This window comes from Nelumbo lutea, chromosome 1 (genome assembly GCF_056320005.1).
Source record: "Nelumbo lutea isolate HS-2025 chromosome 1, American lotus-T2T, whole genome shotgun sequence".
Lineage (NCBI taxonomy): Eukaryota > Viridiplantae > Streptophyta > Magnoliopsida > Proteales > Nelumbonaceae > Nelumbo > Nelumbo lutea.
In genome coordinates, this window is record NC_142684.1 from 64,240,811 (window position 1) to 64,263,220 (window position 22,410).

The 22,410-nt window shown below is 40.4% G+C and overlaps 1 protein-coding gene across 5 annotated transcripts in view; it reads right to left on the minus strand.

Annotated features, from left to right (window-relative positions):
• The window catches only part of ARP8 (actin-related protein 8), a 112,388-nt gene that overhangs the window by 26,592 nt on the left and 63,386 nt on the right, over positions 1–22,410 (minus strand). For 3 of the 5 annotated variants that reach the window (XM_088966136.1, XM_088966137.1, XM_088966135.1), the window contains one exon: positions 18,980–19,077. In XM_088966136.1, coding sequence (XP_088822262.1) covers positions 18,980–19,077 — 98 coding nt within the window. Of the gene's footprint in view, positions 1–15,322; positions 15,449–18,979; positions 19,078–22,410 lie in introns of all 5 variants that reach the window. The other 2 variants (XM_088966134.1, XM_088966133.1) reach the window with 1 other exon arrangement.

Consider the following 22,410-nt stretch of genomic DNA (forward strand, 5'->3'; position numbering starts at 1 on the left):
GTTGCCTCTTATTCTTCTTCCTCTTCTCCTTTTCTTCTTCTTTTCTCCTTTTCTTCTTCTTCTTGGTCTCCTGCTCAACATGGTATCAGAGCAGGTCCGTCCAGGCCTAGAAAACAACTAGCTGAGGTCTCTCTTCACTACTGCGAAGGAGCTAAAGTACTGATGCTTGAAGACAAGGAAGAGGAAGCTTTTCTAGTGCTGCGGTTAGTCTCCACTGCCGAGTAGGGCTCTGCTACAATTACGCTGACTGTTCAACTTCCTAGCACAGAAAAAGGGTTCGACTACATGTATTTTTTGCTGGTAACCGGGTTGCTTTGGCTAAGAGGACTGTAGAAATCCATCCCAGATGTTCGAAGGAAGGCTCTGACCTGAAGGGAATCTGAGTAGGGACTGAACCTTTTTTTTCCCTATTTATGGCTTCTTGCACGACTGTTAATGTTCCAGAATCTGAGTAGGGACTGTTCCCTTTCCTCCGATTGTATATTGCCCTAGTTTGCTCTCTAAGGGGCTATTGATGAACTCTAGAACATGAGTGACTGTTTGGCTGCCCTGGAAAGTGGATATCAGTCGATTAGGTGTGGTGAATCACCACTTGTATTGTTGTTCCTACTGTGTTTTTTTTGGGGCTGAGAAGCTTTAACAAAGTTGTGAACTGTAGGTCGTTCAAACTTGGTTACACTGCATGTGCAGTTCGTATATTGTTCTGTGGACTCCTACACAGTGTAGGTCATAAACCCTAGTACTGCAGCTGCAGTGTTTGTGCTTGGTTCTCTGTGAGGCCGAAAATCAGCAAGTGTCTAGTTGTGGACTGTTGCAGCTCTGTAAGACTGTGCTTTGGTTTTATGTATTTCTAAACTGAGAATCATGAGTAGTGAAGATTCAGCTACATCCGGAATCTCCACAATGCTGAATGGAATGAGTGGGAACAGTGACCAATCCTTCCCTATGGCTGCTGTTCCTCTTGACGGATTAAACTACCTAGAGTGGTCAAGGGGGATCAAGCTATACATAATTGCAAGGGGAAAAGTAGGCTACATAAATGGAAGAATCAAAGAACCACCTTCTAGAAACGCAGAACATGATAGATGGGATCAAGAGAACAGTATGGTTATGTCATGGCTTTTGGTCTCCATGCAACCACAAATAAGGAAGAACTTCATGTGGGCTGAAACTGCAAATGAGATCTGGGATCAGGCAAAGTCCACATATTCTGAACTTCAACACTATGCCAAAATTTATCAACTACAAGCAGCTTCATCTACTTGTAAATAGGGGGAGAGGAGTTTATCAGTTTATTACTCTGACCTGACAACTGTTTGGAAGGAGTTGGACCATTACTAGAGTAGAAGATCAAGAATTGTAATCAGTCTTGAATCCTAATAGGTTTTAGGTTTGCAAAACAGAAGAAAAAGAGGGAGAAAGGAGAGAGAATAGAAGAGAAACAAGAGAACACAAGTTGTTGAAAGGAGGGACAGATTCTTACTGACCTGCCGCTGCCACTCTCTTAATATTTATAGGTTATGTTTAGTACATAATGGAAAGGACACATCTGCCCTTGGTACTTACATAATAAATAAAGTAAATAAAAGCTGAAATAAATAACAACTTAATTAACAAACTGACTCAAACTGACACTACTATAACTGAAACAAATAACTACACTGCTGTCCTATGAACATAGTGGGGACCACTGCAGTGGGGCCCACATTAGTGTTTTCTACACTCTCCCTCAAGTTGGGGGTAGATATCTATCATGCCCAACTTGGATAGGTTTGTCTCTAACTTCTTCCTTGGTACAGCCTTGGTGAGGATATCCGCGAGCTGCATATTAGATGTGATGTACGGAAGACACTTCTTGTGATGTGACCCTTTCTCGCACAAAATGTCGATCAACTTCGATATTTTTAGTTCTATCATGTTGCACCGGGTTGTAGGCTATATTAATAGCTGCCCGATTATCACAATACAGCATTAAGGGCTTTTCATAGACAATACCCAACTCTTCAAGTAGTGACCTCAGCCATAAGATTTCAGCCACTCCATTAGCCATTGACCTGTATTCCGCTTCAGCACTGGAGCGGGAAACAACACTCTGCTTCTTGCTCCTCCAAGAGACAATGTTACCTCCCACCAGGGCACAATATCTAGAGGTAGACCTTCTGTCATCAACACTTCCAGCCCAATCAACATTTGTATAGACTTCCACCCTCATGTGATTATTGTTCTTGAGCAATATACCTCTACCTGGGCATCTCTTCAAGTATGCTAATATTCTCTCTGCCACAAGAAGATGAGAAGTTCTAGGGGAGTGCATGTACTGGCTAATAACACTAACTGCATAGCTGATATCCGGCCGAGTGAGGTAGAGATATAGAAACTTTCCAACCAACCGTTGGAACATAACTTTGTCTTCAAGAGGCTCCCCACCCTCTGCACTAATCTTGTGATTTTGTTCGATGGGTGTATCAGCTGGCTTAACACCCAACTTTCCAGTTTCTGCCAACAGATCTAGAACATATTTTCTCTGAGAGATAAAAATCCCCTGCTTGGATCTAGCAACCTCAATACCCAAAAAGTACCGTAGTGCACCAAGATCTTTCACTTCAAACTCTTGATGAAGGAGTTGTTTGAGGGACTCAATCTCATGACTATCATTTCCTGTCACCACAATATCATCAACATATACTGCTAGTACTGTCAGAGAGGACTCCACCCTCTTGATGAATAGTGTATGATCTGACTGGGCCTGTACATAACCAAACCTTCCAAGGGCTAATCTGAACCTATCAAACCAGGCTCTAGGTGAATGCTTCAAACCATACAATGCCTTGTTCAGTCGGCAAACCTTCTTACCTGTCTCTGTATCATAGAATCCAGGAGGCAACTGCATGTAAACCTCTTCTTGTAAGTTTCCATTCAAAAAGGCATTTTTAACATCCATCTGAAATAGGGGCCAAGAATGATTTGCTACAAGGGATAACAAAACTCAAATGGTGGTCATCTTGGCTACTGGAGCAAAGGTCTCCAAGTAGTCTATACCATAAGTTTGAGTGAACCCCTTTGCAACCAGTCGGGCTTTGTACCTTTCAATAGAGCCATCAACATTATGCTTCACAGTGAACACCCATCTAGATCCCACCAGTTTCTTTCCTTTTGGTGGGTCAACCAGTGCCCAAGTATTATACTTCAACAGGGCATCCATTTTGACTTGCATTGCATCTTTCCATTCTGGAACTGATAAGGCTTCTTGCACTGTTCTTGGAATAGGGACATCGGCAATGGAAGTGAGATAGGACCGGTAAGATGGTGATAGACGATCATAGGATAAGAACTGTGAGATGCTGTGAGCTGTAGAAGTGGTGCAATGTCGTTTCCCTTTGCGAATGGCAATAGGGAGATCAAGGTCATCCACAGGAGGGGAAGTGGCAACAGTGAGAGGTATCTCAGTAGGCTCTGGATCTGGAGCCGTAGAAGGAACTGGAGTTGGCCGGGACTGCCGAAGACTAGGATCAACCTGCCTGCACCGCCTGTGATAGACTCTCAACTCCGGCTCCCTCTGACCACCCTCACCACTACAACCTTCATTATCCAGTGGAATAGGTAAAGGAACAGCACCACTTCTACCAGCCCCACTTCCACTCTCACTACTCTCCCCCTGAGGAAAGAAACTCAAAACAGCCCCACTCTCACTGCTCTCCCCCTGAGGAGAAACCCTAGGATAATAGGGTGTCTCCTCAAAGAAGGTGACATCCATGGAGACAAACCGTTTCCCTGAAACCGGATCATAACAGCAATAACCCTTTTGAGTTTATGCATAACCAAGGAAAATGCATTTGGAGGCCTTAGGTTCAAACTTGGAATGATGAGGCCTGAGAAGCTGAACGAAACAGGTACAACCAAAGGTTTTAAGGGGAACAATGAACAACTCCTTGTCTGAGTATAGAAGGGAAAAGGGGGTTCTCATATCAAGGACCCGGGAAGGAACTCGATTAATGAGATAAACTGCCGTGAGGATAGCATCACCCCAGAAGCGAATAGGTACATTGGAGGTAAACATAATGCTTCTAGCCACCTCCAAGATATGCCTATTCTTCCTTTCGGCAACGCCGTTCTGCTGTGGTGTATAAGGGCAAATGCTCTAGTGAATAACTCCATGGCTAAGAAGGTAGGAGGTCAATGGCTGAGCAAAGTATTCCTTTGCATTATCAGATCTAAGGACTTTGATTTTGGTCCCAAACTGAGTGAGAATCATCTGATGGAAGTTTTGGGTCAGAGCAGGAACCTCATCCCGAGAACGCATAAGATAGAACCAAGAAAACCGGGTATGGTCATCAACAAACAGTAGAAAATATCTGTACCCACCCATAGAAGAGATATGATATGGCCCCCAAACATCAGTATGCACAATATCAAAAGAGGAATTACTCCTTTAATTACTTAAAGAATAAGAGGTTCTACAATGTTTGGCAAACTCACAACTCTCACACCTCAACTTTGATAACTCAACAGACTCAAATAAAGCAGGAAACAGACTCTTCAAAGACTTAAAAGACAAATGACCTAATCGGTTATGCCAAAGCATAACCTAACTCACAGACTGGGAAATAAAAGACTTCTTATCCACTGACTCCTCCCAACGAGAACTCTCTCCAAGCAGATAGATCCCGTTCGTCTCACGACCAGTCCCAATCACCTTCCTCGTCTCCAAATCCTGAAAAACACATCGGTTAGGGAAAAAGGTTACTGAATAGTTCATGTGTTTGGTAATACTACTAACTGAAAGCAGGTTAGTATCAAGCTTAGGAACATGCAAGACAGAAGATAAAGAGATAGTATCCGATAGCTTGATGTCCCCCTTACCCGAAATGGGAACAAGAGAGCCATCAGCAATGGATACTCTATCTCAGCCAGAGGACAAGTGATAAGAAGTGAACAAAGATGGCAAGCTAGTCATATGGTCAGATGCACCTGAATCTATTACCCAGCAGTGATCAGTATTACCTGGAGCTGAAGCATGGTAAGCTGAGGCTCGAGTACCTGAATGTGCAAATGCAGATGTGGCAGGAGCTGATGGTGACTGAGATGGCTGAGCTGAACTCCCAACTTCCTTTTCCAACTGTATGAGGGCAGCCCGAACAGCAGCTAAAGTCTCTAGGGATGTGCCTGATGAGGATGTTGAATCAGTGTTCACTGCCATATGAGCATTACCCTTCTTATTTCTTAGTTTTGCTGGGACCAAGTGAGGATGTAGCTTCCAACAAGTATCTTTTGTGTGCTTGGTTTTCTTGCAATGTTCACATACTAGATCCCGTTTATCTTCCTTCTTCCGGTCCCTTTCTGAGTCACCCCCTGGCTTGGGTTTAATAGCTATCAAGGCTGGGAAAGAGGGCTGAGGCTGCATCACGACTTTCCTCCTGGTCTCTTCACTATGCACCAGAGAGTATGCTTGAGAGAGGGTCACACTATCTCTTGTCAATATCCGTTGTCGCACAATGTCATATTCTGAATTCAAACCAGCCAGAAACTCAAATACCCTATTCGTCTCGACTTGCTTTCTGTGAGAGTGTGCATCTTTGGGACTCTCCCACTCAAGGATCTCTATATGGTCAATCTCATGCCACAAGGATTTCAAGGTAGAAAAGTAGACAAAAACTGGCTTCTCTCCTTGTTTAAGGCTGTTCACCTCACACTTCAGTTCATAGGCTCTGGCAACATTAAGGGGTTGGGAATAAGTTTCTTTCACAACATCCCATATCTCTTTGGCTGTCTTTGCCCACAAATAATTTCGGCTGATATGTGGCTGCATAGAATTACACAGCCATGCCATAACCAAATAGTTCTCTTGAACCCACTTGGTGTATGTTGGGTCCTCCTTGGAAGGTTCTTTCCCATCTCCCAAGAGGTAATCCAGTTTTCCCCTTTCTCCAATAGCCATCATGGCTGATTGCGCCCACTCCAAATAATTTGACCCATCAGATCTCATAGTTGTAATCTGAAACCCGGTTTCAGATACACTACCATAACTGTGGTTTCCAAAACTACTTTCTCCCTGACCCTTAAACTCCATCTTTGATCAAGATTCAGTGGCTACAAACTGTTAGAGCAACTATACCAGAAAACAAAGTCAAACAAGCAAGTATGAAATCTGATCCGAAACCAACACAAATCTGATATGATCTGAAATCTGATCTGATCCGATCTGAAACCAACCCAAATCTGATCTGAAATCAATCGCCTATCACAGTATATGCAAGAAATCAACTCAAATCTGATCTGAAATCAATCGGCATGCACAGTACCAGGCATCCTATCAATCTGAGATGCTATTTTCTAAAATCACTACTGTGGGGCCCACTGCTGCGAGAGCAAAATTAGGGTTTCAACTGTAGGTCTGAAGTAAGTGCTCAGTTGCATTCTCCAAGCAGTCCGCACAACTGGGACTTGTCATAGGGCAATATGAAACCCTAAAAACTAATCACCTTTGAAGAGGGGGGTTCGGCCCAACAGTCAAACCCTAGAAACAAACTTAAACACAGTTCGGCAAGCTAAACCCTAGAACAAACTTGAACACAGTTCGGCCCCTCTTTCTAGATAGGTTCAACCTATCTCGACTGATTGCAATCTCTGAAACTCAGTAAAAAAAAACTTACTTATGTACTTCAGTTTACTGTCTTCTAGGGTTACCTGAACCCTAACCTTCGCTGCCTCTTCCTGATTACCATCTCTCTGCATGCCGCGACAAGTCTTCAACTGCTATGAACCTCTCTTGGTAATCTCCAAGATTCAGCCACCGAAAAGCTTCTTCAAAGCTTCCAGCCCTAGCTAGTCCTCATGTGGTCGGCTGGACTAGACACACATGAGAAGCCCTAGATAGGCTCTGATACCAAGTAGAAGATCAAGACTGTAATCAGTCTTGAATCCTAATAGGTTTTAGGTTTGCAAAACAGAAGAAAAAGAGGGAGAAAGGAGAGAGAATAGAAGAGAAACAAGAGAACACAAGTTGTTGAAAGGAGGGACAAATTCTTATTGATCTGCCGCCGCCACTCTTAATATTTATAGGTTATGTTTAGTACATAATGGAAAGGACACATCTGCCCTTGGTACTTACATAATAAATAAAGTAAATAAAAGCTGAAATAAATAACAACTGAATTAACAAACTGACACTACTATAACTGAAACAAATAACTACACTGCTGTCCTATGAACACAGTAGGGACCACTGCAGTGGAGCCCACATCAGTGTTCTCTACAACTAGAATATTGAGTGGAAGTGTGAGGAAGATGCAAAATTGTATAAGAAACTTGTCTCACAACAAAGGATGTTTGCCTTTTTACATGGTTTCAATCCTATCTATGAACCCATCAGAGTACAAATTCTAAGTTCTAAGGATCTTCCTTCAATTCAGGAGGTCTATGCACTTGTCCAGTCTGAAAAGAGCAGAAGGAACTTGATGAACAACACTGGCGGGGATGCAATTGTCTTGGCGGCAAAGGGGGGTCCCTCTACTAGTGGTGGACCTTCTTTCAAGAGAGGGGATCTCTAGAAGAAAGCAGAAGATAAGGAAATATGTCCTAGTATTGCTCAAGGACACGGGAAAGATTGGGGTTAAACCAGCTGACTCTCCCATTGATCCCAACCATAAGTTAAGTGACAGTCAAGGTGAACCATTTAAGGATGTGAAGCAATTTCAGAGGCTTGTAGGGAGATTGTTGTACCTCTCTATGACTCGTCCAGACATAGCATATGTTGTTGGTGTCCTCAGTCAGTTCATGCATGCACCTAGGTCCACCCATCTTGAAGCAGCGGAGAGAGTACTACGGTATCTTAAGAAGTTCCCGGGTGCTGGTTTATTATTCCAGAAACATGGACACTTGAGGGTTGAAATTTACACAGATGCGGATTGGGCTGGATCTCAAAGTGACAGAAGGTCTACTAGTGGTTACTGCACCTTTGTAGGAGGGAACCTTGTTACTTGGAGGAGTAAGAAGCAAACCGTGGTAGCTAGATCCAGTGCTGAAGCTGAGTACCGTGCAATGGCACACGGAGTAGCCGAAGGTATGTGGATAAAGAATCTATTGAGAGAGTTGGGTTTTCCAGTTGGTAAACCCATGACTCTACTCTGTGACAACAAGGCAGCTATCAGTATCGCTGCCAACCCGGTACTACATGATAGAACAAAGCACATTGAAGTTGACAAGCATTTTATCAGAGAGAAAATCATCACAAGCGAAGTATGCACTCCATACATCAGCTCTGAAGACCAACTTGCAGACTTATTTACAAAAGGGCTAAACCATTCCAGACATCAAGGTCTCTGTGACAAGTTGGGCATGATTGATATCTATGCCCCAACTTGAGGGGGAGTGTTAACAGGTGTATTATATGTACTGTACACAAGCTTAGTACCCACAGGGGTATTTTCGTAATTCTGTAGACATATTGTTATGTACGGCCAAAATAGTATAAATAGAAAGCTTCACTCGACTGAAGCTAAGTTTTGTTGAGGCCTTAACTCAGTTGCCTCTTATTCTTCTTCCTCTTCTTTTCTTCTTTTCTCCTTTTCTTCTTCTTCTTGGTCTCCTACTCAACAATACTGTTTAGATATATTGGACTGTTGATAAACTTTCTCCATATACAAATACATTTCATAGGCTGTTTTCAATCTTCTCATAGGTATAGAAATATGATAATCAATAGAACTAAGGATCCAAGAAACAAGCTTGCCGTTATCCAGTTTCCATTGTTGTAAGGCTTTGACCTCAGTCTCAGTTGGTTTAGTAACAGTCCCATTCAAGTGTCCTTCCAAACCTTTCCCTTCAACATAAAAATCAAAATGGAACTTCCACATCCCATAATTCTGTCCATTCATCTTCACAGGAATAATATACCCTCTGGCTGAAGACATTACGGCATAAAATAGCAAAAATAGGGTTCAGCAATAGTCCAAAAGAACTAGACTGAAGTAAAAACTGATCAAAGCAAGCAAGATAAGTAGTAATCGAATCCAAGAAAGTCAAAAACTAAGAAAAGAAACCCCTTACTGTCACCAGAGATTGTCCAAGATCCAGCAATAGAAGAAAACTGGATACACAGTCCAAAAAAGGAAAGTCTAGATGCAGCCGCCCAGAAGAGATGTATAGATCTCTCTCGAAACTTCACGGATCTCAATGAAAACTTCAGAATATGCTGAGGAAGGCTAGGCGACAATTCCTTTCAAATCTTACTGCAAACTGATGTCAAACGAGAGAGATCCAATGAAATCTCTCTTGATAGGTGCGCAGAGTACAGAAAAATGGTTCCTAGAAAGATAAAAACAGTCCAAAACTAATCGGCAGTGATAAAAGTTCTAACTGATCAAGAAAAAAAATGAGAAATGGATCAAAGAGCAACCTGCTCTGATACCATGTGAACCGAACTGAGAACGAGAGAGAACAGATTTAGGGGTTCGAGAATAGTCGACCCCCACCCCAAAGAGTCCCTTTTATATTAAAAGATATGAAAGATATGTACAGTTACTAGGGCAGAAAGATAAAAGAAACAAATACAATAATGAGAATATTGTTACTATACAACAAGGGCTATACTAATAATGTACATCAAGATATATCTTCACAACAAAAAACAGGAAAGGAGAGAGTTTCATGGGTCAGTGGTTCAACCACAACCAAATTGGAGGGCGAACCATGATGACATGGCATATACATATATATACCATGGGTCACATAAATACTATTAGTAATATATTGTACAAATAACGTTATATTTGAATGTGGTGGATAGATGGTTAGTTCTTTAATTTTTAAAGTAATTGACTTGGGTCCAAACCTTCTAACTCATATCTTCTTTGAAATACATGTGTATTAATGCAATACGTACATGGGTTCGAATAATGAGGTGGATTAATGATAACAAGACAATATGTATGGAAAAAAGGTAATGGGTTCGAATCTTGTCATTTGCATTTTGAAAATTCCACATTCAGACCTGGGAGGTTTTAGGAAACTGGGACTGGTTCACTGGTTTTCCAGTTAACTGGCCAGTCAGCCAGTTTTGGACGGTTTTTTACCTAATCCATTTTCTAGGATATGACCGAACTGGATACAGGCCCGGGTCACAGTTCAACCAGTCCAGTCTGGTTTCCTAAACACTGGATATTTGATTTTGCTGCTGCTTTCTTATGGTGAAACAGGAGCTCTGCCCCCAGTTTTTCCTTTCTTTTTTTCCCTTTTCTTGTTCAGAGTCCTTAAAGGGTATACAAGAAGCATGCTCTATGGGCTTCCTATGGCAACTAGGACTCGCTATACATTCTCATCAGGTTAAATCTGAAACTTCTAAGTCCATTTTCCCTCTTTTCTGAGCCCCAAAAATTTACTCCAAGCAGAGGGGCCACCTCAGATTCTATTATTCATCAAAATAACAAAAAAAAGGGAGGGAATTCAATAACTTACCCCTGGAAAATCCAAAGAACATGAATCGCCTTCCAAACAAATCAATACACATCAAAACAGAAGATAGAATTACAAGGTTAACTTATTGCAATTCATCTCAACTCACGTAGTCAATTCAACAAAGCTTTAATTCCAACTATTTGGGCTCAACTTAGAATCACGCCACTGTACTCTATCAAGAAACATGTCTTTTTTTTTTTTTTTTTTGATAGATAACCAGAAATATCATTAAAGATGCAGAACAAATGCGTACAAGGCTCCTAAACCGAGCCAAGCCCCATTAAGAAATTAGGTTAGCCTATAACAACTGTGCCCTGTACACCCCTTGAATTTGCCATTGAATTTGCTGACTTGTTGATCCATTTAAACTTAGCCTCAACCTCACCTGCTAGCCTTCTTACTTCCCTTATTTGTTGTCGGTAGAGCCAAAGCCTGTTACTGATGATGGCCATCCATCTCAAGCTTAGGCGCTTTGCTAACTTTAAACATTGCAGAAGGGCAGAGTTCTGCAAGAAATTGAAACCCCTATTAGACCAGAAAAAAGTGCCACAACCACAGCCCTACCATCTCTGAGAACTCCTATACCCGAAGAATCTGGGTTTCCAATGGAGCTGCTATAAAAATTCAGTTTAAATCTGTTATTTCCAAGTTGAACTCATTCCTCTTGCACTGTTTCTTTCTGAAGAGGGGAAGCCACTATTATTCCTCATCCCCTAAAAAAGTCATCCACAGTGTAATCATTAAAGATTCACAAAGCTTTGATCCAATGAAAAATTCTTAATTGAATACCTTCAATTAAGGTAGACACTGATTTTATCTGCCTTTTAAAACCCTGTTATTCCTCTCCTCCCAGATCAACCACAAAATAGCTGCTCTTGTGGCTCTCCACATTACTTTTCCTCTTCTTTTGGGCAAAGATCCATGTCCTTTTTCAAATTGAAGCCATATCATTTTCTACTACCACATCCCATGTCTTCTTTGCCCTTCCCTTTTGATTTTATAGTTTTCTACTTGCACTAAATCACTCCTACTGATGCTGTTATTGATCATTTATGTACATGGACGAACAATCTCAGTCAACCTTCTGCCATCTCATCACCTGTTGAGATTATTCCAAGGTCCTCCCTTTTTTTGATTGCTTATTGCAACTTTCGTTATTAACTTTGTGAAAAGAATTTGTGGTTTACACTAGAATTCTTGCTCTCATCCCACTATTTAAACTAGATTGCAACCTAACCCATGGATCTTCCCTTCCAATTACATTATACTAACATTTATTCTCCTCAGGAATTATCCCTCTAAACAATTGTGTTCTGTCTTGCTTGGTAACAGAAGCAACATTTTAGACACCCTTTTGTAGGTATATAATGTTAGAATTCAAAAAATATGAACCATTTTAATACTACATAATTTTCTATAATGTTTCCATAATTCCATGTTTTCTCTTATTGCCGGCCAGATTCTAGTTGCATGGATCCTTTCCCGCCACTGTGCTCAATCAAGAGCAATGTTTTCTGACAAATTGTAAATCCTTATCATTTCTTACCATTTTAGCCTATGTTTTCTTTTGTCTTCCCCTTGCTCTTTTAGAGTCTTCTGTAGCAAGTCACTCCTGACTGGTGCAATCATTGGTCATAGTAGTCGTACAAGACTACAAAGATCTCTTAGGTTTTGAACAGAAAATAAAGAAAGGAAGAGAGAAGATAAGAAGAAAAGAAGAGAGATGAAGAGGGAGAACTTGTGGAGAGGTTTTAGAAAGAAGAGAGTGGTTGGTGTATTTAAAACAGCCGCCCCACTCCTTAATTTATATACATAGTCTCCTAATTGTAAAAGAACTTTAATGCTTACATGGCAATAAAAGATAAGTTTAAAATAAAACTAATCCTAGATAAGATAGAATAAAACTAATCCTACTAGGAAAGCTGATCCCAATCAATTTAAATCTAAGTACATCTTGGGGTGTCATACGAATACACTTAATGTGGGGTCCATAGTTTCCTACACTCCCCCTCAAGTTGGGTAGTAGATATTTGTCATTTCCAACTTGCATAGATCTTCTAACTTCTTTCTTGAAACAACCTTGGTGAGTAGGTCTGCAAGCTGCATGTCAGAGGTGATGTAGGAAAGGCATACTTCTTGAGATGTAACCCTTTCTCTAATAAAATGCCGGTCCACTTCAATATGCTTAGTTTTGTCATGTTGTACTGGATTATGGGCTATATTGATGGCAGCTTGATTATCACAGTACAACATTAGGGGTTTCTCATAAACAATACCCAATTCCTCAAGTGATGATCTCAACCATAGAATCTCAACCACGCCATTTGCCATGCACCTATATTCAGCTTTAGCACTTGAACAAGAAACAACACTTTGTTTCTTACTCTTGTAGGAGACCAGATTACCTCCTACAAAGGCACAATATCCAGAGGTAGATATTTGATCATCAACACACCCAGCCCAATCAGCATCTATGTAGATTTCTATCTTCATGTGGTCATTTTTCTTGAACAAAATGCCTCTGCCTGGGGACCTCTTCAAATATGCTAATATCCTTTCAACCGCAAGGAGGTGAGTAGTTCTAGGAGAGTGCATATACTGGCCAACTACACTGACTGCATAATTGATGTCAGGTCGTGTGAGGCAAAGATAGAGAAGCTTTCCAACTAATCGTTGAAACACAACTTTATCTTCAATAGGCTCTCCACCCTCTGCGCTAATCCTGTGGTTCTATTCAATAGGTGTGTCCGCAAGCTTAACTCCCAACTTTCCTGTTTCTTCTAGCAGATCAAGAACATACTTTCGTTGAGATACAAAAGTCCCATGCTTGGATCTAGCTACCTCAATGCCTAAGAAGTATCGTAGTTCCCCCAGATCTTTTACCTCAAACTCTTGATGAAGGAGTTGCTTAAGAGACTCAATCTCACTAGTATCATTCTCGGCTACTACAATGTCGTCCACATACACGGCAAGCAAGGTTACGTAGGAACTCACTCTCTTAATAAACAAAGTGTGGTCTGACTGAGCCTGCAAATATCCAAACCTATCAAGGGCTTGTCTAAATCTATCAAACCATGTTCTAGGGGACTGTTTTAGTCCAAATAGAGCTTTTTTGAACCGGCAAACCTTTCCTGTCTCCGTACCATAAAATCCTGGAGGCAACTGCATGTAAACTTCTTCCTGCAAGTCTCCATTGAGAAGGGCATTTTTAACATCCATCTGATACAATGGCCAAGAGTAATTAGTTGCAAGAGATAATAGTACTCTGATAGTGGTCATCTTTGCTACTAGTGCAAAAGTTTCTAAGTAGTCAATACCATATGTCTGAGTAAATCCTTTTGCAACTAATCAGGCCTTATACCTTTTAACAGAACCATCAACATTATATTTCACAGTGAATACCCATCTACATCCAACCAGTTTCTTTCCTTTAGGTTGATTAACTATCTCCCAAGTATTGTTTCTGATGAGGGCATTCATTTCTACTTTTATTGCATCTTTCCATTTTGGTACTTCCAATGCTTCCTGTATTGCTTTGGGAATAGGAATATCAACAATGGATGCAAGAAAAGACTTGTAGGAGGAGACAAATGATCATAGGATAGGAACTGAGAAATGCAGTGAGCTGTGGTGCAACGGCGTTTGCCTTTACGAATTGTTATGGGGAGATCAAGGTCACTGAATGAAGGTGAAGGCTCCATGGTGGGATGTCTCTCATTTGTAGTATTTGTGGTACTTGGATCTAGATCTGCAGAAGGAACTGGGGTTACTGTTGTACCTGGATCTGGATCTGCAAAAGGAACTAGGGCTACTGTGGTACTGGGATCTAGATCTGTAGAGGGGACTGGGACTGGCCTACACTACTGATGTCCAAAATCGACTTATCCTCAACGTCTGTGATAGACTCTCACATCCTTGCACCTTTGACATCCTTCCCCATTACATCCTTCTTCACTTGATGGAATTGGAAAAGGAACTTCTGATGAGCTACTCCCGGCTTCACTATTCTCCCCCTGAGGAGAAACCCTAATAGGGTTTATCCTCAAAGAAGGTGACATCCATTGAGACAAATCCTTTTTCCAAAAGTCGGTTCATAACAACAATATCCCTTTTGAGTTTGGGCATATCCAAGGAAAATGCATTTGGAGGACTTAGGAACAAATTTGGAACAATGAGGGCCAAGGATTTGAACGAAGCAAGTGCACCCAAAGGTTTTAAGGGGAATGGTAAACAATTCTTTATTAGGGTATAAAAGGGTGAATGGAGTTTTCATGTCAAGAACCTGTGAGGGAATTCGACTGATAAGATAAACTGCTATAAGAATGGCATCCCCCAAAAAACGTACGTGCACATTTTAGGTAATCATAATGCCTCTAGCTACCTGCAATATGTGTCTATTCTTTCTTTCAGCAACCCCATTCTGCTGTGGTGTATGTCACCAGGTACTCTGATGGATAATCCTAGGATCAAGCATGTAGGAGGCTAATAGGTTTGAGAAATATTCTTTTGCATTGTTGGATCTAAAAATTTTAATTTTGACCTCAAATTGGGTTAATGCTGGAACCTCATCTCAAGAACGCATAAGGTAAACCCAGGAGAACCGAGTATAATCATCAACAAATAATAGGAAATATCTGTACCCCCCCCCATGGCAATGGTATGATAGGGTCCCCAAACATCAGTATGCACAATTTCAAAAAGGAATATCGCTTATGTTATTACTTACTAAATAGGTAGTCCTACAATGTTTTGCAAGCTCACAACTTTACATTTCAAACTTGTCATCTGAACAAATTCAAATATACTAGGAAAACAAACTTTTCAAAGCCTGAAAAAATAAATGGCCCATCCTATCATGCCAAAGCATCACCTGATCAACAAATTGAGAAACAAAGGATTTCTTAGTTTCACTATCCTCCTGATGAGCACTTCCTCCAAGTAGGTAGATTCCATTTGTCTCACGGCCAGTCCCAATCACCTTCCTTGTTTCCAGATCCTGAAAAACACATCGGTTAGGAAAAAGGTTACTAAACAATTCTGTTTTCTTGTAATGCTACTAACTGAGAGCAAGTTAGTATTAAGCTTAGGAACATGGAAGATGGAGGATAGGGAAATTGCATCAAACAATTTGATGTCTCCTTTGCCAAAAATAGGAACAAGGGATCCATCAACAATGGATACTTTGTCTTTACCAGAATATAAATGATAGGTAGAGAAAAGTGATGGCAAGCCAGTCATATGGTCAAATGCTCTTGAATCTATTCTTCGAGAATGTTCTGTATTACCCGGAGCTGAAGCATGATAAGTTGACGCCCGATAACCTGATTGAGCAAAGGATGAGGTTGAAGGAGCTGATGATGCCTGAGGAGATGATACTGAGTTACTGACTTCACTTTCCAATTGTGTCAGAGCAGCTCGGACAACAGCTAGGGTGTCTAGAGTGCCTCTTGAGGCTGTTGAGGCTGCACTATCAGTGTTGGCAGCCATATTGGCATTCCCCTTTTTGTTTCTGAGTTTTGTTGGAACTAGATGTGGATGTAGCTTCCAACAAGTGTCTTTAGTGTGTTTAGATTTCTTGCAATGTTCACAAACTAGGTCCTTTTTAGCCTCTTTCTTCATATCCCTTTCCTTTTCTCCCCCGGACTTGGGTTTAATTGCTGCCAGGGCTAATCCGAATGGTTGCTACTGTAACATAACCTTTCTCCTAGTTTCTTCACTATGCACTAGGGAATAGGCTTGAGATAGAGTCACACTTTCTCTTGTCAATAGCTGTTGTCTTACAATATCATACTCAGAATTTAGGCCAGCCAGGAACTCAAATACTTTGTTAGTTTCAACTTGCTTTATGTAAGTCTGTGCATCTTTCTGACTCTCCCATTCAATTGTCTCAAGGTGGTCAATCTCATGCCACAGAGATTTTAGGGTTGAAAAATAAACAAAGACCTGTTTCTCTCCTTGTCTGAGATTTTTAACCTCACATTTCAGCTCATAAGCCCTAGCAACATTAAGGGACTGAGAGTAGGTTTCTTTCACAACATCCCATATTTCTTTATCTGTTTTTGCCCATAAGTAATTTTGGCTGATGTGTGGCTGCATAGAGTTGCACAGCCATGTCATCACCAAATAATTTTCTTGAATCCACTTAGCATAAGTGGGATCCTCCTTAGTTGGTTCCTTCACATCTCCCAACAAATAGTTTGGCTTTCCTCTTCCCCCAATGGCCACCATGGCTGATTGGGCCCACTCTAAGTAGTTTGAACCATCAAACTTAACAGTTGTAATCTGGAAGGTGTCTTCAGTCATACCACCTGAACCAGTCCCAAAAGCACCCTCTCCTTGGCTCTTAAACTCCATTTTTAGAAGTTAATTAAAGGGAACTTCCTAATTACTGTACCAATCGGCCTACTGGGTCTGTAACTAGTAGTGGGACTAGATGGAGAATTCTGATTCAGTAAAAGAAACCTCTCTAATTACTGTGACAGTCGGCCTACTGGGTCTTGAGACTGATAACAGTAAAAAAAACTGATTCAGCTGTAACAGTCCTGCTGAAACAACTCTACTAGATCTTCCAGATAGTAAAGAATAACTTTAAATCAAGGGAGACAAATCTAATTACCTCCCTGAAATAATAACAGTCCTGAATCTCGAGGGTTTCTCTTAAACCCCAAAAAGAATATAGAAAGGAGAAAATTTTCTAACCGTACCTCTTAGATCAAGTTATTCTTGCTGCTGATCTTAAGAGAGATTGAAATCTCACCAGGGAATTCTGAAATACTCTTTTTTTTTTATCAAAGAACTGAAATTCTGATCGTATCTTCCAGTCTTGAAAGGCTGATCTTGAACCAAAATTCCTCTGAAATTCTGATATCGAACCAAAATTCCTCTGAAATTCTGATAGCCACTCCAGTCTTGATCAAGAACTGATCTTGATCCTCTTTTCTTTCTCTGATTCTTCCTAGTTATCAAGGACCGACCCAATCTTTGGACTGCTGCTGTAGAACTGATCTTTCTATTTTTCCAGCCCTAGGCAATTCTCGTGTGGTCGGCTGGATCAAAACCACATGAGAAGCCCTAGATCTTCCTCTGATAACAAGTAGTCGTACAAGACTATAAATATCTCTTAGGTTTTTAACAAAAAATAAAGAAAAGAAGAGAGATGAAGAGGGAGAACTGGTGGAGAGGTTTTAGAAAGAAGAGAGTGGTTGGTGTATTTAAAACAGCCGCCCCACTCCTTAATTTATATACATAGTCTCCTAATTGTAAAAGAACTTTAATGCTTACATGGCAATAAAAGATAAGTTTAAAATAAAACTAATCCTAGATAAGATAGAATAAAATAAATCCTACTAGGAAAGCTGATCCTAATCAATTTAAAGCTAAGTACATCTCAGGATGTCACACGAATACACTTAATGTGGGGTCCACATTTCCTACAGTCAGGAGATAGGATTAGCTGAGCGTAATGGCTGTTTAGCAAGCCGTGGAAGCAACTATAACCCCATGCCAGTCATAAAATGCATATGGCCCACAACCACTCAACCTCTCACTTAACATTTATGGTTGGTGTGGGGAATTCTCATTGGTTCCACAGCCCGCTACATGGCCATCACATTAAGCTAATAAGAATTCATTGGTCAGCTATACACATGACAGAGCCATCTCAGTTTAACTTTCCCTCATCCTGTCACCCATTAGGGCTACTTAATTTCTACTTCTATCCTTTATAGTCTTCCAAACTACCTTGATTGTCCCAAAACAAATAAAAAATTCAGAAAGCTTCTTGTCCTGACCTCTGCTTTCCCCATCAATTCCCTTAGTGAAGCTCATATAATCTTGATGCTTGTACAATTTTCAGCCAGGCTCTTAGTTTTCTAATTCAGGTCCATCACATACATCATTTTTTATGAATACATACTTTTGTGTTTTTCCCCTTTATTGGTAATTGAATCTAGAATCTAACAATGCCGTATTCTGGGATTCAAGTTGCCCAAACTGCCCTTCTAAAGGCATGCAATATTGAGAAAAAATAGAAATCAGATGTAGCTGGAATATTCAATTCAAACCAATAATTAGAAGCAAAATTATTGAACAGTGGAATGATTTTCTATTTTCCCCCTCATATAAGCCTGGTTAAGTGCTAATCAATCAGAGAGAATTTATGCCAACCCAATAAGATTCCCATCTTCCAAAATTAGAAGGAAAAAGTGATGAAGTAAACATAAAAATCAAGAGACCCTGTAATATTAGAAGCAAGATGGATGAAACTAGTAATACGATCAAATTTATGACAAACCACATCATTAATGTATCTAGATGCATTCAACACGAGTCCAAAATAATTAACTGAAAATCATCTCCAGAGGATAGAAAAAGCACTAAGATAAAGAACCTAGCACAATTGAATACAGACCTAAGGAAGAAACATAAAGAATTACAACTGTAACAATTTAACATAATATTGCATATAACCAGAATCTGAGTGCACTTGAAGAAAAAAAAATCAAATTTTGATGGGAAAAAATGCAACCTGATTGATGGCACAAACAGCAGGGACATTCATTTCAAATAGGACTGAGTAAATAGCTTCTTTCAGTTGCTTTCTAGACGCTTTAGCAGAGTCTGTATCTGGAGAGAAGTCAAAAGAAAGTAAATCGGTTTAATTGAATTATATTAGTCGATAAAAAAAATTGGCCAAACAGAAATTATACTAATGTCAATGTTATGATGCATATGCAAAATATAATGTAAATAACTGGACCACAGAAACAAACATCTTCAGCTTTTGCAATTATAATTCTCTATTCCACCAAACCGGTTGACAACTTCCAAATTCCAATTATTAAATGTTCTTTCATCTCCAATATAAAAAGGTGGACTCTTGTATAACAGTCAAAGTTCAGACCAAATAGATCACTGGCTAAAACCAAGGACCAAAAGGAATACTGTAAAAAGAGAAGCAGCAAATTTGTACCAGAAACCAGATCAAAGAGAGTTTATTATTAATTCAATGATGAAAAATAGTTACCCCTTCCTTCAATGAGAAAGGAAGAGAACGGAACAAAACAGTGCTGAGAATTGATCATCAAACAACAGAACACAATTGTAGAGAACACTGATGTGGACCCCACTGTTACTCCCACTCTCACTACTCACCCCCTGAGGAGAAACCCTAGGGTAATAAGGTACCTCCTCAAAGAAAGTAACATCCATCGAGACAAATCTCCTACCAAAAGTAGGTTCATAGCAGCAATAACCCTTTTGAGTTTGTGCATAACCGAGAAAAATACATTTGGAAGCCTTAGGATCAAATTTGGAACGATGAGGTCCAAGAATCTGAACAAAGCAAGTGCAACCAAAGGTTTTAAGGGGAACAATAAACAATTCTTTATCGGAGTATAGAAGGGTAAATGGAGGCTTCATGTCAAGAACCCGTGAAGGAACTCGATTAATGAGATACACTGCTGTAAGAATAGCATCTCCCCAGAAACGAATAGGCACATTGGAGTTAAACATAATGCTTATAGCCACTTCCAATATGTGCTTATTCTTCATCTCAGCAACCCCATTCTGCTGTGGTGTATAAGGACAAGTACTCTGGTGAATAATCCCATGATCAAGCAAATAAGAGGCTAATGGGTTGGTAAAGTATTCTTTCGCATTATCGGATCTAAAGATTTTGATTTTGACCCCAAACTGGGTTAAAATCATCCGATGAAAGATTTGGGTCAAAACAGGAACCTCATACCGAGAACGCATAAGGTAAACCCAAGAAAAACGGGTATAGTCATCAACAAACAACAAGAAATATCTATATCCCCCCATAGAAGTGATGTGATACGGGCCCCAAACATCGGTATGCACAATATCAAAAGAATTACTACTTCTTTTATTACTCAAAGAATAAGATGTTCTACAATGCTTTGCAAGCTCACAACTCTCACATCTCAAATTGGACATCTGAACAGACTCAAACAAATTTGGAAACAAACTCTTCAAAGACCGAAAGGATAAATGACCCAACTGATTATGCCAAAGCATAACCTGACTAACAGACTGAGAAACAAAAGACTTCCTATCTTCACGATCTTCCCAATGAGAACTCTCTCCAAGCAGATAGATCCCATTCGTCTCATGGCCAGTCCCAATCACTTTCCTTGTTTCCAAGTCCTGAAAAACACATCGGTCAGGGAAAAAAGTTACTGAACAATTCTGATGTTTTATAATACTACTGACTGAAAGCAAGTTAGTATTAAGCTTAGGAACATGCAGAACTGAGGATAAGGAAATGGTATTAGACAACTTGATGTCTCCCTTGCCAAAAATGGACCATCAGCAATGGGACTTTATCTCTACCAGAAGATAAGTGAAAGGTAGTGAACAGTGATGGCAAGCTAGTCTTATGGTCAAATGCACCTGAGTCTATTACCCAACAATGTTCAGTGTTACCTAGAGCTGAAGCATGGTAAGCTGAGGCCCGAGCACCTGAATGAGCAAAGACTGATGTGGGAGGAGCTGATGGTGGCTGAGATGATTGAGCTGAATTCCCAACTTCCTTTTCCAACTGAGTTAGGGCAGCCCAGGCAGCAGCTAGGGTGTCTAGAGGTGTGTCTTCTATGCTTGATGAGGATGCAGAATCAATACTAATAGCCATATGAGCATTATCCCTTTTGTTCCTCAGTTTTGCTGGAACTAGATGAGGGGGAAGCTTCCAACATGTGTCTTTAGTATGCTTAGGTTTCTTGCAGTTTTCACACACTAGATCCCGCTTATCTTCCTTCTTTATATCCCTCTCCGTATCACCCCCAGACTTAGGTTTAACTACTGCCAAGGCTGGAGGGAAGGGCTAATGCTGCATCATAACCTTTCCCCTAGTCTCTTCACTATGCACCAAGGAGTAGGCTTGAGATAAGGTCACACTGTCCCTTGTTAATATTTGTTGTCTCACAATATCATAGTCGAGATTCAGACCATCTAGGAATTCAAAAACCCTATTAGTTTCAACTTGCTTTCTATGAGTCTGTGCATCCTTCTGACTTTCCCACTCAAGTGTTTCTAGGTGGTCAATTTCATGCCACAGAGATTTCAAGGTAGAGAAGTAAACCAAGACTGGTTTCTCTCCTTGCTTAAGGTTGTTAACCTCATACTTCAATTCATAAGCCCTAGCAACATTAAGGGGTTGGGAGTAAGTCTCTTTCATGACATCCCAGATTTCCTTGGCTGCTTTTGCCCACAAATAGTTCCAGCTGATATGTGGCTACATGGAGTTGCACAACCATGTCATAACCAAATAGTTCTCCTGAACCCATTGGGTATAAGTTTGGTCCTCCTTAGTTGATTCTTTCACATCTCCCACAAGTAGCTGAGTTTTCCTCTACCCCCAATGGCCATCATGGCCGATTGAGCCCATTCTAAGTAGTTTGATCCATCAAACTTCACAATTGTAATTTGAAAGGCATTCTCAGACATGTTACCAGAATTGCTAGTCCCAAAAACACCTTCCCCTGATTCTTGAACTCCATTCTTCGTCAAGAATTAATAATAAAAAACCTTTTAAACTACTGTAATAGAAAACATCACCCAAACAACTGATAACAACTAGCCTAGGTTTTCCAAATAACAAAGAAAACAGCTGTATGAAATCAGTTCAAAATCTGATCTGAAACCAACAACAGTTTTGAATTTTAGGGTTTTCTCTCAAAACCCTAAAGGAAAAAACACAGATTTTCCAGCCGCACCTCTCAGAATACACCAAGATGATTTTTTCAAGGTTATTCTCAAGAAAAAACTTACTTTATGAAAGAAAATCTCTAGCCGCCACCTTTTGTTTGATGCAAAACCCTAATCTTGAGGATCCGAAGCCTTTTCTGATTCTTCCTGACTACTGGAACTCTCCCAACCTTCTACAATCTTCTTAGTAGCAGCCGCACACTACCAGTAACCTCCAAGAATCAGTCGATC